The sequence below is a fragment of the Temnothorax longispinosus genome, unplaced genomic scaffold (assembly GCF_030848805.1).
Source record: "Temnothorax longispinosus isolate EJ_2023e unplaced genomic scaffold, Tlon_JGU_v1 HiC_scaffold_15, whole genome shotgun sequence".
Classification (NCBI taxonomy): Eukaryota; Metazoa; Arthropoda; class Insecta; order Hymenoptera; family Formicidae; genus Temnothorax; species Temnothorax longispinosus.
Window position 1 is genome coordinate 668,782 of NW_027269959.1, and position 21,320 is coordinate 690,101.

Below are 21,320 nucleotides of genomic sequence, written 5' to 3' on the forward strand. Positions count from 1 at the left end.
TCCGGTAAATACGAATTTTGACCGCGCACGTAAACTCTGCATCAGTACCCCTACAAAAAATAATAATAACTGCTATTTCTACAAATGTTCATTTATAAAATATTTATAACAATAATATAAAGCCCCTAATAACAAATTTATTTTATTACATAATCAAAACCGCGTAATCAAAGAAAACCTAACAATATCAATGTGCAAATTAAAAGATTCCAAATTATTTACTTAACAATTTGTTATTAATAAATACATATATCAACAATAAAATTTTCCAATGCTATATTATACTTTAGTGAAAGTCCTGCAATATATTTTATTGTGATTTTTAGTTTATGTAAGCCGCGCAAATTTTATACTCGATTCCCCTAGTGAATAGATGGCGTTACGCCAGAGCTTAAGGGTGGCACTACCGATTCCGGATTCTTTCTGTTGTTAGCCAGATCTGTTATGGCGACCAAAATGTACAGGAGTCGAGAATAAAGACGATATATAATAAAGTCTCATCTAATATTCTTGGTTCCATCACAACAATATTGGCGACGAGGAAAACAATTCGTCTACATAACGTATCATAAAGATAATAGAAAACAGATCTCAAAATGGATGCAACACAGTTTCAACACATAATCAACGTAATGAATCAAAACCAACCAAGTTGATTAATCAATTAGTGCCTCAACAAGAAAGGAGTCGACAACAAGCAATTCAACCTGCAATCAACGCCGCTCTTCTACCAGCATTTGAAAATTTCGACGCCAAGAAAGAAAGCTTCAAGTATTACCGTCAACGATTTGAAAATTACTTACAAATGAAAGGTATTTCTACAGATAAGGTACTCTGTGCAAAAATGCTTCTTAATTCTATCGGTGCGACACATTATAATACACTAGCAGCATTGGTTGCACCTCAAACACCTACTATGCTAGAATACAATAACATAATAGAAGTTCTAGAAAAGCATTTATGTCCCAGGAAGAATATTTTGGTTGCACAGCATCGATTTCTTTCGATTTATCAAAATGAAAATCAATCCTTGGCTGAATATATAGCTCTTCTGCGTCAAGACATCGGTGACTGCGACTTTGTCTCACCATGTCAATGTAGAATCTTGATTGCAGAAATTTTTCTACGTGCTCAATTTATCAGAGGTATAAGGGATAACGCCATCCGTGAACAGTTGCTTCAATCTGATGCTCCTACATTCAAAGATATTGTAGAAAAAGCCCTTGCATTAGAAGCGTCGAAAATCGACAGTCGTGAACTGGCAAAGAATCAACCGTCTTCAAATTCAAACCGCGCTGAAGATGTTAATAAAGTAACAAAGCAACAGCGGAAGTCTAGACGTGATAATGCAACATCGAATCAAAGGAACTATTCAAAGAGTCCCTATAGGCAAAAGAATTATCGACCCAGATCTAAATCAAAAATTGATTACAGGCAACTTGGCATTGAAGGACTATGTCTACGCTGTGGAAACAATAATCACATTGCAAGGAATTGTCGAATAAATAAAGCATCTCTAAAATGTACTGCATGTGATAAAACCGGTCATTTTTCTAAAGTATGTATACGTTCACTCCTTAATAGTAATAATAATACAAATAAAGCTATAGATAATACGGAATCAACTAATGATGTATCAACCTATGGAATCAACCATATTGTCGACATCTTCGGAAGCCAACGTACAGAGCCCAGTAATTCCAAGAAATATTTTGCCACAGTCGCTATTGAAGGACGTCCACAGGTTTTTGAAGTCGACTCCGGAGCAGGATTTACGTTACTTCCGCGAAAAGATTTTGAAAAGCTTAAATTAAATACTAAACCTCAAAAATCAAATATTGCCTTTCGATCATATACACAGAACGTGTTTCTTCCAGATAGAGAAATTGAAGTCGAAGTTCGATATAAAAATAAAGTATCACGTGAGAAAATGTACATTGTTCCGGATAAACTGTCACCGCTTCTAGGACGAACGTGGATTCGCCATTTAGGTATCAATCTCCAGGAAATCAATAAAGAAGTAGGGATAACTAGCATCGATAGGCCTCAAATTCAAACAATCAACAACATCGAAGAAATCATTAATCAATTTCTTGAAATTTTTGAAGAAAGGATAGGCTGTGTACCAGATTTTAAAGTTTCACTCCAATTACGGGAAGGAACAAAACCTGTTTTCCACAAGGCAAGAGAAGTACCCTACGCATTACGGGAAAAAGTTGAAAAAGAGCTTGACAATCTCGAAGCGGCTGGCATTATAACAAAAGTAGCTTTAAGCGATTGGGGATCACCCCTAGTAGTCATTCCAAAGGCGGATGGTGGCGTTCGCTTATGCGTAGACTATAAAATTGGGGTTAACCAGAGAATAATTTCTAATAATCATCCGATTCAACGAACCGATGAAATATTCAACAGCCTCCGAGGATCACGTTATTTTTGTCGTCTCGATTTACACAAAGCTTATCTGCATCTACGGGTCGACGAAGAAAGTAGCAAAATCCAGACTATTACGACGCATCGGGGCACGTATAAGATGAACAGACTCTCATTTGGCATCAAAACGGCCCCCGCGAAATTCGATCATTATGGAACAAGTTCTGGCCGGCCTCAAGAAAACGAAGAGATATTTCGATGACGTTATTGTCCATGGAGCCACCAAAGAAGAATGTCAACAAAACTTATATGCCTGTCTACAACGCCTAAAGGAATATGACTTACATCTTAATCGACAAAAATGTTCATTTTTCCAACAAGAAATCAAATACCTTGGACATACCATTGGGTTTAACAAAATATTAAAGTCTCCGAAGAAAGTCGAAGCCATCGTCAACATGCCAAGACCATCCAACATTGATGGAATTCGCCGTTTCCTAAGTATGGTCACGTACTATTCAAGATTTATTCCAGATGTATCAACAATTACACATCCATTAAGGAAATTACTGCAAAAGGATTCAAAATTTAGATGGACAAATGCTTGTGAAAATGCATGGCTAAAACTTAAGAATGAACTCTTGAATGACCGAGTATTAACGCTGTCACGTCTGACGGTATAATCACCGCTATATTTCAGCCGCATAAATTTTTTCGATTTCCATCCTAATTGCACAGCACCTGAAAACAATATAAGAATAAATAATCACACCTTAACTTAACTGTCACAACAATCACTCAGCTGATGCGAGCACGCGTTCTTAAAGTAGTAGACACAAGCCTAGAGAACATGGCTGCCTTAAAGTACCCTTTCAAGCTTAAGCCCCATTTTCATGAATCACACTATAAACTTTTGGACAATTGCTTGTTAAAATTCCCCAGCATCACTACAATTGATCGTAAATGGATATTACAGGCTTTATGAGAACCTTTATGCAGTATAAATTCAGTTTAACACACGAATAAATACATGTTCCATAAGAATAAAACTCAAAAAATTAAAATAAAATATAAATAAATAAATTAAAAGTAGATTATTTATAAGAACATAATCTTTTGTGCCTAAAGAATATTATCACGCTAAAATAATGATTATCTCATTAGCACTTTTTCAAACATGATTGTTATAAACAATTAAATTATATTATTAACAGACCTAGCTGGTGTGACTACCGGAACTACCATAAAAAGTCAAACAACTTTGGTTATAAACCATTATTGTATCTCTCAAATAAATTAATTAACAATAAAATTTATCATAAAAATATTATTAAAGATGATGAATAAAATCACTGCAGACACTCAGTAGAGCATGTCAAATATCCTCACAAAAACCCCACATCATATGTCTTCTTAATTCCGAGATATAATTAAAAATTACGGAAATCCATAAAACACAGAAATTTTAAACAACCTAAAATAATGCCCTTAATTGTCCGAACACAACAAAAGAAACCCCATCTTTTTACCTCTTACCGTTCTCGAGTTATAAATTATTAAAGTTTCACATCCGCCATTTTGAATTTCCTACCCTTTAGACTTACAAAGACCAAATCACTTTTACATTAATATTTTAGTCTTTTATACATTTTAAAACCGAAAAATTTCATTTCTGAATGAAAATTTTGACACCTAATTATTATGATAAAAATGGAATCTCTTATACTCCTAAACACCAGTAACGTTAACGCCGATTTTCTATTTAAATTAATTAAACTAATAAACGAGATTAAAAATTGAACGTTTGTCCCATGAAAGACGAGGATAGTTTAATACTAGTTCACAGAGAGTAAGACAAGGATAGCCATAATAAATTCTTAATAAATTAAAATAAAATTAGAAAACAACTAGTTTGAGATAAAAACAATATATATGTATATAAGGAATAATCATTAGAATCGTTCGATAGAAAAACATTTACTACATAATTATTTATTTTTACAACTTACTTTTATAAACAATTATAAACAAATTATTGACCATGTCAATAAATATTTTTAACTTATACCTCGGATCACGCATAACAATTTTTATATAAGTTTAAACCATGTCACTTTTCTAATAAAAGCTACACGAAAATCTAAAGGAAAAACCACCCGGTATAAGACAAAAGACCCGGAACCTACCCCGTGACAAACATATATATGCATGTCCGCAGGTAGTTCCCAGGACAGGGGAATTTAGGTTATAATATCCCATAAACCACAATGGTAAAAAATTCCTTTTTATATACACTGATAACCTGAACATTTCCCATTGAAAATGATATATAAAGCATAATTTTTAATAAGCTCCTATACCTAGTTAATCGAAGAAATATATACCTTTAATTGTGTCCTGACACCCCATAATAAAACTCGTTCCGATATATATAAATTTCACATGTATACATATAATCCGCATTAGCAATCCTGTAAAAACAATAATAATTTTTATTCCTACAATTGTTTATTTATAAAATATTTATAATAATAATATAAAGTCCCTTATAAAAATTTATTTTATTATAGAATCAAAACCGCGTAATCATGGAAAACCTAAGAATATCAACGAGTGGATTAGGAGACCCCAAATTGTTTAATGAATAATTTGTTATTAACAAATACATATATCGACAATAAAATTTTCCAATGCTATATTATACTTTAATGAAAGTCCTACAATATATTTCCTATACATTCCTATCAAATTCCCAACCATTCGCGAGATATAAAAATAATAAAAATCTTATATATGTATATATATATAGTACAATTTAATTTCATTGATTTCCTGTACTAATGAGAATGCTGACCATTTCTATCTGCACGATATATTATTAATCTGATATTAGAATCATTATTATTACCGCTAACATCACTTTTATCAATATTATTATTAACAAATATATATATATTTACCAAAATTAAGGTGGTTCTTGCATTTAGGTCAAATGTAGATAGCCCGGAAAATATGGTATTAAATGAAAGGTTAACGTTCCTAGAGTGTGTCTGAAAAATTTCGAATTTTTTTACCGCTTGGTTCCGGAGGTATATGTCCGTAAACTTTTCTAATTTTACTTTGTGATAATAGGAAAAGGGGGGTCAGATCGCACATTCATGGAATATGTTCATACTTCTCGAGTTGATGAACGAATAAAAAACTGTTTAATCGATGCAATAAACATTTCTAAAGATACTGACGCGACACCAAATTGATTGACCGTACCGTATATAAATAAAGCGAAACTTTCGACAAACTTTCAGCAACTTTCGACACGACACGAGAGTCATGGCGGCCGTCTTGAGTGGCTGCTTGGCAACGTCGCACGCGTCAGCTGACGCACAAGTCGCGTGTCCTACCATTCTCCCACCGTTGAATGGAGGTTATAAGGATAACATATTTTTTTCGGCAGTTGTATGAATATATTCACTATCGCGGAATTGTAGAAATTGTGACGTATATTTTTTCTATTTTTATATATTTCATTCTTTACCGGCGTGATCATATTTATAGTCATATCTATTTTCTTATTACAGGTATCAAAATTTCAAATCAAGTTGATATATATTTTATTTATTCTAAAAATGTATCCGTACAGCTATAGAAAGTATCGATGACAAAATTATGGAGACATTCACGTGTTACTCTCCGTACTCTGCGTGCTTTCTATGGTTTTTTTGACCTCGAAGAAAACGTTTTGGAGTATCTTCTTATTTTTTGTTATCCTTGGACGTCCTCCAATATCTTCGCCGAGTGGCCTTCACTTGCGCACAGTACAATTGGACACGGTGCAAACGGACACGGTGCAAATAGACACGATATTTTGCCCACGGTTCAATTGGACACGGTTCAATTAGACACCGTTCAATTGGACACCGTTCAGTTGCACACCGAAAGATGCGCACCGTTCAGTTGCACACCGTGTTATTGCACACCGAAAGATGCGCACCGTTTAGTTGCACACCGAAAGATGCACATTGTTCAGTTGCACACCGAAAGATGCGCACCGTTCAGTTGCACACCGTGTTATTGCACACCGAAAGATGCGCACCGTTTAGTTGCACACCGAAAGATGCACACTGTTCAGTTGCACACCGAAAGATGCGCACCGTTTAGTTGCACACCGAAGATGCACACCGAAAGATGCACACACACCGAAAGATGCGCACCGTTTGCACACCGTTTTACACCGAAAGATGCGCACCGTTATGCACACCGAAAGATGCACCTGTTCAGTTGCACACCATGCGCACGTTCAGTTGCACACCGTGTATTGCACACCGAAAGATGCGCACCGTTTAGTTGCACACCGAAAGATGCACACTGTTCAGTTGCACACCGAAAGATGCGCACCGTTCAGTTGCACACTGAAAGATGCGCACCGTTCAGTTGCACACCGTGTTATGCACACCGAAAGATGCGCACCGTTTAGTTGCACACCGAAAGATGCACACTGTTCAGTTGCACACCGAAAGATGCGCACCTTCAGTTGCACACCGTTCAGTTACGCACAATTTATTGTCACGAAAAGATGTGTTCTGTTTACTTGCTTGTTTCATGTATTCGCATTATTATAATTTTAACAGACGGAAGGAAATAAAAATAATAAATTAAAAAAATATATAATTATTGTTCTTATTGCGTGTTATACTGCTAAATGTTTAAGCTTATCGTAAAACTGTTAAAAGATGACACATTTGGAGGTTGTAATAACTGTCAAAGTGAAATACTTATATTTATTTAAACATGTAGCAGGAACATTATCATCATAAATTATACATATATCAAATTAAATACGTTGTATTTAGCACGTTTATTTTAGATATTTGGACATCGGTTGGACGTCATATTGTGAATAAAGAATATTACAATTTATGGATAAAGTTTGTGGATGAGGATAAAGAATGTTATAATAGTAAATGAAATATAGTGTAAGTAGTACGAAAGTTGAAATAAGATTTGAAAAAGGATTAAAATATGGATACGGATAAATGGAAAAGATGATACAAAGAAAATGACGTTTATTCAATAGTGTAATTTTGACAATTTCTTGAGCGCTTGGCATTATTATTAAAATACTACAAAAGAGAATGAAAGTGTATTAGTCTAGCATAACTGTATACATTAGGACAAAGTGAAATCTCTACATGTTAATCGTACATAACAATTTAGAGTGGAAACTGTAATTTTCATAATGATAAGTATTTTGAAAAATTAAAAATGAAAAAATAAAACGATTTTTATGAGTCATAAATAACAAAAACACAAAAATTGGTCGGATAAGATGTAGTACGCATCGGTCGGATAAGATATAGCTACGACATTCATGTATGATGGTACGTTTACATTTTATAAATATCACTTTCCTTACTTACGTTTAGATAACAGAGCACCGGTATTCAGTATTTAAAATCTGATAAAATAAATTAATGTTTTATAATCCTTACATCAGTAACTATTATATATGGAGGTGTTAAAGCCATAGTGGTGTAAGTCACTTTTTTTAACCTATCGAGTTAAGTTCATAGATGCAGTCTACACATGCAGATATGTTGAAAAAAGAAGAAAAAAAATTGACTTACACCACTATGGCTTTAACCCCTCCATATGTTCAAGTATCAAATCACAGTGCTTGTTATTGTATGTATTATCACAAAAACCGTAAAAGTATATTTCGCATCATATTTTGCAACATATGTTAATCAAATCGTACGTAATGACTAAAGTAACTGTAGGAACTATATAATAATGAGTCTTTCAAACGATAAAACGATACGAACGATCGTTCTAAAACAATTACGTTTAAATAGTAAAACAGATCGTCAGTATTAAACTTTATACGATACGTAAAGCCTCTTTTATGTTTACAAAGTATCAAATGGTATCACAATTTTTTAATACGCATATTCGTAATGTTATTACAAGAAAGAAAAATTAAAATATTTTTTGCTCTTCTTTGCATAATTAAAATGTTTATACGTTATGTACGTTTTATACATTTTGATTTAGAGCAACTCTAAAAATAATTTCTATAATCATACATCTGCTGAGAGATATAAACTATTACTCTGAAACGAAGAAAAAGATAAATCTGACTCAATATGACTGCGTTTACACGGCACCTTCTTAGGCCGGCCAATCACGGGCTATTCCATTCTTCTGAAAAATGGTTACGATTGATCTTCCTGACATTCCTACGGATGTTATAAAATCCGATTAACGATGCCGTATAAACGTAGTCAATGTTCTATCAATGACAATTCAAGTACAATAGTACGTTTACACCTAGATGATATAACAGTTTCTCTGCTTGTTATTACTTTTTTACGTAATTCTGAGAAATTATGCTGTCGATCAAGTTCATATTGTTACATTTTTAACTTATTGTCATATCTTGAATTCGTTTTAGCGCTATTGACATTTCACAGTTTTTACTACTAGTACTAATAGTTACTAAAACTTAATTTACTGTAACTGATTGTTAAAAATTAATTAACTTTGATTTAAGGTAACCAAATTATATAAACTTCGAAAATTTTTCAAAATTACATAAAATTGCACGAACGTTGCTTTATCTTCATCGAAAAAATATTCTTTTTCTTATCAAGTAACACAGCTTTTCTTGAAATTTTTAGACCTAAATGTAAGATATTGAATGTTTTACGGTTTTATGATTCTTATACAGTCTTCATATATCACGTTACATATTGGACATCGATTGGCTTCCAAACGTTCGATACATGAGGAGCAACAAGCGAGATGACCGCAAGGTACAAAAGCGTGCGTGCGTTCTTCAACAAGACACACTGTACAATTATCTATGGAAGATTCTTCTTTTGAAGTGCTTTCATTATCCAGATTCCAATTTACGGTGTGAAACGGACCATCTTCTGTACTTCTTTCGTTTAAGTAGAAATAATCATCCTCCGGCACCTCATATATTAATTCTTTATCTACAAAGAAAAGTAGTTACATATAGGAGGAACATATCAATTTATGATATATATATATATATATACTTTATTTTTATTTTGCAGCTGTAGAATGCTATGATAGAAATACCTTATTATAATTATTCAATACATGTGGAGCAGCAAGCTCTGCAAATTTTTTTTTTGCGATTTTTCCTTAATGGTTTATTCTTTTTGACAGTTTGTTCCTTTGGTACTTCGTCTATCCTTTGTAGAGCTACATGTAATTCTCGTAATTTTGGTAATTTATTTTGTTTCTGTGAGTTTTTGTATTCTCCGTTTAAATTTTCTGTTAAAAAATACCATACAATAGTAAAATGTTAGAGAACCTCCCAGATACGTAAATACAGTGTAAATTAGACATCATTAATTAGATTGCTTAATTAAGTAGAAGATAAATTTATATATAATTTAATTGATGATATCCGGTTTATACAGTTTCACTATGTGCAAGTGGGACATACTGAAAGATTACAGCAATAATAGATTGAATTTTGATGAAATATATACGTACAACATATATAAATGTCAGGTCCTCTGAAGTTGGTTGTGTATAAAAAACTTTAAAATGCTTGCTTCTTTCTGAACATTCTAGATGTCAGAACACTGTTTATTGTTTGTAATAATAAATACACGTATAATATATACAATACGCGCGCGCGCGCGCGCGCGCGCGCGCGTGTGTGTGTGTGTGTGTGTGTGCGTGCGTGCGTGCGTGCGTGCGTGCGTGCGTGCGTGCGTGCGTGCGTGCGTGCGTGCGTGCGTGCGTGCGTGCGTGCGTGCGTGCGTGCGCGCGCGCGCTCGTGTGTGTAATATATGTAATCTATATATTTTTTTACAAACATTTAGTAAACAGTATGTATTTTAAATGTGATACACAGCCAACTTGAGATGACCAGGTATTTCTAACTTTAATACCATGTGTATAAAAACGTGAATTTAATGAAGTAAATGATAATGAAATGATAAATCCAGAAAATAGAATTATTATAAATTTACACAAATATGTAATATTATTCAATTTAAAAAATAAGAAAAACAGATAATACACCGTGTATTATTTAATTTTACTTTAATGAATATAATGCTTGTGAATTTAACATTGAAATTTACATAAATTATACTTTATTTAAAATAGAAAATATGACGTTTGCAAATGTAACATCAATGCTCATGTACTTACCTTTATCAGTGTTTTCTTCCGACACTTCCTGTTTTCTTTTATGGCATTCTACTCGTGAACTATTTCTTTCATCACAATTTAGTTCTTGTAACGGTATCCTTTCTACATTAATTTTTGCATTGTTTTCTGTATTTTGTAATGTGTTTGTTTCAGAATACATACGGTCAGAGTCTTCATCAGATGTCGAATGACTGTTACACTCTATTAAAATATAAATGGTTATATTTAATTTAATATTAATATTTAATAAAAAATTTTTGCATGTAAAAAGGAAGATTCAAAATTTTCATTTTATATTTATACTTCACAATAACATATTTCTTAAATATATTATCTATAATATATTGTCATAAGTAAGCTTAAGTTTTTGTATACATGCATATATTTAATTACTTCAATTACTTAAATGAAATGTAATATTTATACAAATTATAAATATTTGAAAGATAATCTATAATGTAAATTATACAATTGTTATAAAGAAATGTTTTAGCTTAATTTGCTTTAATTTATGATTAAGTCTCAATGAGTATAACATTTGGAAAGGGCTAGTTTTAAAAAAATGAATATTAATAAAAATATTATTAAGTTTTCATGAGCTTAACATGTATTATTAAAATTTTATCCCTGAGCAATATTAAAAAGATTTCATACGTTGCTAATTATTAACTAAAATGTTTTTATTGACTGACATGATTGATAAATAATATACCTTTAGAAAGAAACTTCTTTACAATATTTTCACATCCGTCGCTAAAGAAACGTAAGAAATTGTTGAGAGGTAGTCTACAAAAATGAAAAACAGTTGTGTTATATGTTACAATATAAAAATACAAAAAACAATTAAATAAAATTTGTATTACAAATACTAAAAATACAAAAATTAATATAAATATCTTCATAGAAAAAGTATATTATGACAAATTTTGACATTTTCAATAAAAATTTTTCTAAAGAGGTTAAGAATATTAATAATATTAATAAAGATGTAAAGAATTTTTATATTAATTTTAAATTAACGTTTAACGCCAATTTTTTTATTTTATAAATTAAGAATATATAGGACACAATGATAACAGAAAGAATAGATATGCTAACAAGTATTACATTAATCAAGAAATATATTATTAAGAATATTAAGTATATTAAGAATAAGAAAAACAAAATGGCTGTGCAATTTTACATTTAAATAAAATTATAATAAAAAATTTTGTAACAAATTATTTATGTAAAATAATTAAATAAAATGTTAAACAATAAGATTTGTTATAAAGAATGTAAATAAATACAAAAATAAGGTATGTACAAATACATATGATTATAACAAAGTATAGAATAAATTGTCTTTTTGACAAAATAAAATATACAGAATATATATATATATATATATATATATATAAATTAACCTGCGTGCTGCAAAATATTTTTGAATATCCAGTATTTTGTTATCACGGTTTTTGTTTTTTATACTTGTACGATGCCCATTTGTTTCGGTTGTTTTCAGACGTTTTAGCTTTAGTTCTTCGTCAATAATCAATTTTCGTAGATTATCTACAAGTATAATATTTTGTACCAGTTTGTTCATTTTGTACATGTATTGGAAAGTGTTAATAGCAACGTTACCTAAGAAATTCCAGACATTTTCATGAGCTTTGCTAAATTTTCTTCCTACTACGTTATGGAAACTTTCTGTTATATTATTTGTTCTTACTGGACAATCATAAACACTAACTTTTGATGCTAGTGGCAACCAAGTTTTGCGTACATACGCTAAAAAATCATTAATGGTAGGATATTCATGAGAAATTTGATCAGCTTCGAATTGTATAAAGGAAAGTGCTTCCTCAAAACAATCAGAAGGAGCTAATGCCATAGTCATAGTCATTGATAAAACGATTCTTGGTGCATCTGTCAATCCTAATCGCCGCCAGCGACGCAAAAGTGCCTGTAAGTAAATATTTATAAAAATAACAAAATATATGTACTAAACTGTACTTAGTTTAATAAGACTTTGAAATGACAAACGTTCCTAATTATGTTATCTTCAATGTAACAAAATCTATCTTTATATCGTTATTGAAATATTGTATATATAAAGTGACCATAATTGAAATTTATTAACTAAAAACGATCAACATTTATCAAATCATATTTCCATTTAAAAATTTTTCTGTACAAAAACGGGTTTTTTAAAATAGTGTTCTTTCTTATCAATATTATATGCAAAGAACTATCAAGTCATCATTGTTATAATCAATGTTATAATACAATTATAAATAAACGTGATTATATGGATATTTCACATTATACTTTATATTACGATATATTATAATAAAATTGGATTTTAATTATATTAAAGATAACTCAATCAGGATTATTTGTAATTTCACTTTATAAAATGAATTAGAATTCAGCACATAATTTGCTTGACTCATAGCCTCCTTTTTCCAAATATTTATATTAATATATTATGATTTATGTAAATAGCACAAAATGAAATACATGAAAAATAAATTATATAAAATCATAATACCTGATTATAATGAAACCAGCATCCATGTGTCTCTACTGCTGGAAATTGTTCATTTATGACTTTCATGGCTGCCATCTCATAGTCGCTCATTATAAATTTTAAATTTTGTCGAATCATTGGCACTAATTCTATAACTTTATTCCAAATCGCTCTATACATATTACTAGAACGACTTTCACTCAAAATAAAGATTGTAGCAATACCCTGCAAATGTGTTAAATTAAAGTAAACTTATTATTAAAATTATACAAGGTATTTAAATATATAAAGATATGAAGTAGAAAGCCTAAATTATTGTTCAAACCGATAATATTATTATTTAAAATGAAACAAAAACATTGAAAAGCGTATATTTTATTACGAAAAAAAAGAAATCATATGATTTATTATATTTTTACATAATTTCTAATTTCACAGTGCGTGTATGTGTGTGCGTATGTATGTGTATGTATGTGTGTGCGTATGTATGTGTATGTGCGTGCGTCCGTGAGTGTATGTGTAAAGCATCTATCAAATATATTATATTTTTTATTAACTTTTTCATATTCATTTTTAAAAGAATAAAGTCAGTGCTTATTAACAAAATGGTTTTATATTTTAAAAAACTGCTAATAGAAAACGAGTAAAATAAACTTCTATTATAATTGTATTACTTTTCCATGCTTTTTGTCTTTATTTATTGAAAAGTATTTGCCTGTAACAAATAGCAATTGATTATACACGCTGTTATAATGTACTTTCTGTTAATGTAACGCATAATGTATGTTCAATGCTTACTACATTCATATGTCGGATATGTAGTGTATACATTTGGCTCATCATTGGTACACGTGGAACAATTTAAAAAGTTTGCATTATTGAAATATGTTATTATCTTTATTTTGATATATAAAAAAGACAATGCATATTATATTATAAAAAATATGAACTTACATTAAAAGTGCCATCCACGTAAAGTTCTGTTGATGTTTGTAATTCTTGTAACAGCTCATTACTTGAAAATATTAATGCTTTTTTCCCATCTCTACAGGTCACATTTCCTTTGTAAAATCTTTCAAGAGGTTCATATGTTGATACATTTGCAATAAGAGTCTCCATATCTTTTGGTAAACTTGGGCGAAGTTTGATTCTTTCACGGTACAATGTAGGTTTTAATGTTGCATACGATAATGTTGCAGCTATTTCAGGATATCTATATTACAAGTACAAATATAAATGGGTAATAATCATAAATTATACGTTACAGAATTAGAATTACCTGGACAAACAAGATAGTACAGACATTATATAAGTAAATATGTATCAAATTATTTTTTACTTATAAAAGATAATATATTTTTAAATAACAAATATGAATAAAATAACTTAAATGACATTTCCTTTTTTAGTATAATCGCTAAAATATACATATCATTTTCAAATGTTTTTTTATTTTTTTATTAACTAGTGTATAAGAAATTATCTTATTTATAGTAATTATTCGTTGATTACATTTTTTGTAAAAAAAATTCGTAACATTTGATCCTTAAGGCTCCTGGTTCCTCGCCGACCATATTGGAAATTGTCAGACGTCAGAAGCGAGAAATTTCGCGAAATTTACTTTGCAATATACTGTCAAATAAAAACTCGTTTATTCCACTTATGCTATTTTGTGGGAAATTAAAAAAACATTTTTTATTTGGTTTTGCAACTCAAAAGTTTTTAGGTGTTATATTTAATAATCTGAGTATTTTGCACTTCCATAAAAAGGATCGGTAAAACTTTTGGAGTTGCGAAACCAAATAAAAAATATTTTCTTTTAATTTCTCACAAAATAACAAAAGTGAATAAACGAGTTTTGATTTGATACCCCACATGTATGCCACAGCAATCTACAGTTAGTTTTCATTCATCTTTTTATTTGACAGTATGTTGCAAAGATTTTCGATGTGTAATTTCTCGCTTCTGATATCACGTTTCAAGATGACTGTGGTCAGTACCCAAGAGCCTTATCTTATATTGAAATTCTTTGTAAAAATGTATGTTTATACAACTGATGGAATGTAATGGTTTAATCACGCTAGTTACAAAAAAATAATAGCATGAAACATTATACTATAAATAACATTCAATATATAAAATAAATAATGTATGTTGCATTCTACTTTTAAATTCTTGTTTCTCTTTTTGCACAGAAATAAGAATTTTTTAATCTCCATTTAAAAACTTAAGTAATCGAATACAATAATAAAAAATATTATGGAATGATTATAGATAAGACAATGGTATAGAAAAGTATTATTATGAAATGCTATAAACCTCTTTGCAATATTAAAAGGCGTTACCACTTTGTGTTACTTTCATTTTAATATATATTATTTTCTATTACATAGTTGACTATACAACATGAGTACAGTATTTATAACAAAAGCGATATTACAACAAGAGTATTTTAGGTTTAAAATAACTATAAATTAAATAAAAAGTTAAAAATATATTATAAGTATATTATATCATGTTATAATTATCAAGTATTTCTTGAAAAATCTTATATAAAGATATATGCATAAATTATTTATATCATTATGCATTTCATATAGATATTTAAAAAAACAAAAAAACAAGAGGAGTTATAATCTTTACTGTATTAAACCTTTAGAGGACAGGCAAGTTCTTTAAAAGATAAACTGATCTCTATTTCATGACTATATTTTTGAGTTAAGATATTCTTATATATAATACAGTGTTTTATTCTGAAAAGTAAGAGATCCTTCTAGCTTAAAATAAATAGATTAAAATAGATTTCCTCCGGTACAATAACAAAATTAGAAAAGGTGCACAAGACTCTTATAATTATACTCATAGAATTGAAATAAAACTCATAGAATCAATTAATATTTGTTTTGAATAAAAAATGAGTATTTTTTTTAAATTATATGACCTAAAAATATGTATGTATCAAAAGAAATACTTACTTTCTGCAGACATTATCGAATATTTCTTTCAATGGTGAAGCTGTATCTCGACAAAGTTGCAACATTTCTTGCTTCATTGTAAATTGTGTTACTTTCCATTTTGTTTGAATATGAGTATGATCTTGGACTAAACGTACTTCACCATTATTATCAATTTTAAGAGTGCCAGAACATTTTGAAGATCGACGAGTATTACATCGTAGAATATTTGGATTACGAGAATCTTTGTTGTATGTGTAATCATTGTATACATAAATAGTAGTACCAGGATTTTTTTCACATATTTCCTCCATCTAGAAAAGAACAAAAAAAATTAATATTAAAAATATAACTTCAAAGAATGACATCAAAATTGATTGAAAAATGATTTGTTTGCGTGTATGCGCGCGCGCGTGTATAACAATTCCTTATAAATTCTTAGATTATTTCAGAATTCTTTTATGATACAGATATTAATGCAATTTTTAACCAATCATAAGATTGTGTTGTGTTCAGAATAGTTTAATGATTGTTACTATATGTATATATTTGCATAATTGTAAATTAATGCGTTAATCATGCGTCATAATGCAAATGCTCAATTGTCAATTAACGTGTATACCATTAGCAAAGGTATTGTAATATTAATATTGCGTCTCTTATTAACTTCTAACATAGTTTCTTTTTTATAGTTATAAGTAAACATTTTTTTACAGATAGATTAATATATGTAAAATTTCACATTAGATTAAAGTAATCCCGTTAGGAGTATTTCATATGACTTTTAATTCTTTTACAATAATAAAGTATTTGCTTTTATGATCATAATAATAAAAATACAGACCATATTTTTTACTTTGTTAGTTTAATTGCTATTGAGTTTTTCTATCGGTAGTGAATAATTATGTTACAAAAATTTCGAGCGAGTCCTCAATTGTTAAACTAGCATAATTTCTTCATATATAAAATATATGTTGCAGCATATCAATAAGTAAAGTACAATTTTGTTTTTTGTTTTTTCTGGAGTTCGTCAACTTCTATCTCGATCGACACGTCACAAGAAACATGATTATCGGTAAAACACATAAAATAATGCATAAACAGGTTAGGAGGCAAGAAATAAAGAGTACATTATAGATTAAGCTTAAAAAGGCTGATCTACAATGTGCTCTTTGCTTTCTGTTTTTTGCTCTTAACCTCTTTGCGACTATCTCGTATTTCGCAATTCCGTCGCGTAACGTGATGTTTCTTGTCTCTTCTGAAGTTCGTCAATTTTTATCTTGGGCGACAGAGAACAAAAAACATCGCGTTACGCGACGCAATTGCGAAATACGGGATAGTCGCAAACAGGTTAAAAGCAAAAAACAGGAAGCAAAGAGCACATTGTAGATCAGGCTTAAAACTCGAATGAAACACATTAACACGTGGAAAATGCAAACTTTTTGCTATTGCTATTGCATTTTTACTTACGTTCATAAAGAGAGGTAGAAGAGAAGCAGAAATACGTTTGTAGCAAAGAAGTTGCTACTTCTTGCAAAATATCTTGGTATATGTTGGTTTCCACTTTATTTCAAGTTACTTCAAAATACAACACGAGCACGGTATTTGTAACAAGAGCGATATTACGACAAGAGCGATATTACGGCAAAAGCGATATTCCACACAAGAGCATTTCAGGCACGTAACGACACGAGCATAGTTAGATAAGAAATACCGCGGAAAAGCGTGGATAACGTGCACGTACATACATGTACCGTGATTTAGACTGGTATTCATTGCTCGATGTTAAGGTATCTTTTCATACCCAGTATGCTGCAGCAGCATTTCTATATTATTTCGCTGTTATTGGTTAAAAATTGAAATGTGTCATCTGATAAAAAATTATTAACTAATGGGCACGTTTAGCGGAAAAAGCTGCTCAGTGAACGCTTTGTGATTCCTTAAGAGAATCCTAAATCGTCCGCGGAACTTAATTTTTGTAAAAATTTGTAAAAGGATTTGTTCGTATTACTTTCTTAGATTTGAAAATCTTTTTAGAAAACGAAAGTATAGACATTAATATGTGTTTGTTCGGTAGTATTTATTAAAAAAAAAATTTTTTTTAATTAACGCATTCTGAAAAAAAAAATAAAGATCTTTTATCCTGGAGAGAGAAATAAAGAACTCTGATTGGTTGATTTCCTCATGCGTTGTATATTATGCGTTAGGGCGTGGCCCGTGGACTAACATTTTTCGCGTAAAGGTGAAATCACACGATACGGGAATCAACGTGCGGGACAGAGGATGCGTGATTCGAACAGCCAATCAGCGCTCTTCCACATTTTTCTATCCCGTATGATTTCACCCTTATGGTTCCTGCACACAGGACGCGGTAACATTTGCCGCGCAATTTGGATACAGTAGCCAATCAAATCTGCAGCTCGGAAAAAGTAAAACTCGATTCAACTCTGACTGGCTACTACTCTCAACTTTCGGCGCGCGGCAAGCGAAAAGGTCGCGACACAGACTTTTGTATAACGCATAATACAAGCTGATTTATAGAGGCCGTAAACTATTAATTTATGCTGAAACCGTAAAATTTCAACCAATGCATAGCTACGCACAACGAAATCAAATGACGTGATTGGTCGAAACTTTACAGTTTTGGTCCAAGTTCACAGTTTACGGCCTCTATAAATCAGCCTTAATGCATAATACATAATGCAAGGAAATCAAACAATCCGAGTACTTCATTTCTCTCCAGGTAGGAAATAAAGAACTCTGATTAGTTGATTTCCTTTTGCGTTATGTATTAAAGCGCGCCTCGACGATAGAGAAATAGCGGAACGGAACAATAAAGCTAGCCACACATAATTTCTGTAAAACGTAACAGTAAGGTTTCGACCAATCGCGTTGCTTAATTCTTACTGTTACGGACGGCCAAATCGAGTAACGCGATTGGTCGAAACCTTACTGTTAAGCCCATTCTACAATTGTCGCAAGTTAGTTGCTTTTTGCGACAACCAATAACCGTCAAGCTCTATACGTAAAGCTTAACGCTCGGTGGCAGTTGCAAAAGACAACTCGCGACTTGCAACTATTATAGAAGACCCTTTACGTTCTACGGAACGGTGTATATGACTATCTTAAGCCCGGATCTACAATAGGTGTAGTAAGCTTTAAACTTTAAGAAATTGACCAATGACAATCAATTATTCTCCTCATCTTCGTTTGTGATTGGTTAATATTTTAAGGCTTAAAGCTTACTACATACTGTTGTAGATCCGGATTTACGAAAAGGAAATTAGATTGATGCTAACCAATCAGAGTGATTCCGTTACGCTTTTTCAAGGCCAGAATTTCCATGACCAATATTTTGCCGGAACGGAACGTAGTAATAAGTACACTTGCAATAACTGCGTGAACCTGTGGCTGTATGATAATGCTCTGTAGTTTTCACCTATGCAATACAACTATTTTATTTTCGTATGCCGAGCATTCAGATTACTTACCATTTGATCAACGAACAGAAAACCACAGAGCATTGCCATACAGCCACAGATTCATGCAGTTATTGCAAATGTACTTATTACTACGTTCCGTTCCGACAAAATATTGGCCATGGGAATCGCAGCCTCGAAAAAACGGAACAGAATCACTTTTATTGATTAAGGCCATCACACATAAAATTCCGTAAGAACGTAAAACGTAACAGTAAGGAAATTGACCAATTCCAATCCAGTATATGGCAGTGGAGGGGTTACGGAGAGCCAAATACTGGATTGGGATTGGTCGATTTTCTTATTGTTACGTTTTACGTCTTTACGGAATTTTATGTGTGGTGGCCTTTAAGTCCATCACACACATTTTTCGTAAAGGCTATCGGACACAAAATTGCATAGCCGCATATGCATAACATAAAACTGTCTGGATCAATAAACGTTAAGCATAAAGTCGCCATGTTGATTTATGCTTAATGCTCATTGGTCCAGACGGTTTTATGCCATGCATATGCGGCTATGCAATTTTGTGTGCGATAGCCTTAAGATGTAACAATAAGGTTTCGACCAATCGCGTTGCTCAATTTGGTTACGGACAGTCGAATCAAGCAACGCGATTGGATCAAACCTTACTGTTACGTCTTATGAAAAATGTGTGTGATAAGCTTTAGCATCAATCTAGTTTCCTTTCCGTAACCCTCAATCCAGACGAATTTGCATAAGTGCATAAGCATATGCATAAGAAAATGGATTGGTCTATTTCCTTATGTATAAGTTTATGCATCAATTTTCTACCAAATAATTTTATTATGCATATGTTTATGAGTTAAGCTTGTATTAGACTGCGGATTGCGATTGAGATTAGATTGGAATTTGACCAATTAGAACAATGTCTACAGAATCACTCTTTTTCTGGATTGACCCTAAAGCCCCTTGCACAATGCCAGGCAACAGGCAATAGGAACAGGAAATAACCAAAAAATCGTTAATTACAACCTAAAAAATTCAAATGCTATGATTGGTTGGCAATAGGCAATAGGCACAGAATTTCCAACGTGACGGAAACTCTGTGTCTATTGCCTGTGTCACTGTTTATTCTGCATTTATACATGATTTCTGATTTCTATTCCCTGTTCCTATTGCCTGTTGCCTGGCATTGTGCAAGGGGCTTAAGGGTGCTTTCATTTGCACACATGGAGTTCAAAATAGCGGAACGGAAGAGGAACGGAAAAGGCAAATGGTGAGGGTTAAGGCTGTAACACATGAATTTCTGTAAGAAGTAAGGCCGGCTTCACACCTTAGCAGAAAAGCAGAAAACAGAAAAGCAGAAGCAAATCAGAACTCTCACTCATAGTAGGCAGTATGTATTGACATATACTACTACATACTGCTTACTATGAGTAAGAATTCTGATTGGGGTTCTGCTTTTCTGTTTTCTGTTTTTCTGCTAAGGTGTGAAGCCGGCCTAAATGTGCGATGAGAATAAGCATAACTTTAGTGACGCGCCTTTAGTGTTTATTCATACATTTAAGATTGGCGATATAAATGTGCCGCTAAAAGTGAGCTGAGAATACGGGCCGTTATCTTTATTTCAAAACTGAAGGTATCTTGAAAATGTAGATCAACATATACCACTGATAACCGTCAAGATATACATTTCACATGTCAATTCGCGACATAAGTAATATCCAGAAAGGCAAATAATTCCGCGTTTTGTGCGCAGGAGCCAATCAGCTATCGCGTCGCTTTTTGATGCGCGGCAAATTTTACCGACCGTCCCGTGTGCAGGAGCCATAAGGGTGTCGTCAT

The 21,320-nt window shown here is 31.7% G+C and overlaps 1 protein-coding gene and 1 pseudogene across 1 annotated transcript; one reads left to right on the top strand and one right to left on the bottom strand.

Moving 5' to 3' along the window:
- The first annotated feature begins 500 nt into the window (after nucleotides 1-500).
- Nucleotides 501-1,856, top strand: LOC139823674 (uncharacterized; annotated as a pseudogene).
- Nucleotides 1,857-7,134: 5,278 nt separating this feature from the next.
- On the bottom strand, nucleotides 7,135-17,754 carry LOC139823644 (uncharacterized). Its single transcript, XM_071796165.1, has 10 exons — nucleotides 17,503-17,754; nucleotides 16,054-16,346; nucleotides 14,033-14,291; nucleotides 13,100-13,303; nucleotides 12,190-12,511; nucleotides 11,973-12,117; nucleotides 11,279-11,352; nucleotides 10,567-10,767; nucleotides 9,475-9,672; nucleotides 7,135-9,365 (listed from the first exon to the last, which is right to left on the bottom strand). Exons 1-9 carry the CDS (start codon nucleotides 17,506-17,508, stop codon nucleotides 9,485-9,487), a joined length of 1,692 nt encoding a protein of 563 aa, XP_071652266.1. The 5' UTR covers nucleotides 17,509-17,754; the 3' UTR covers nucleotides 7,135-9,365; nucleotides 9,475-9,484.
- Nucleotides 17,755-21,320: the final 3,566 nt, after the last annotated feature.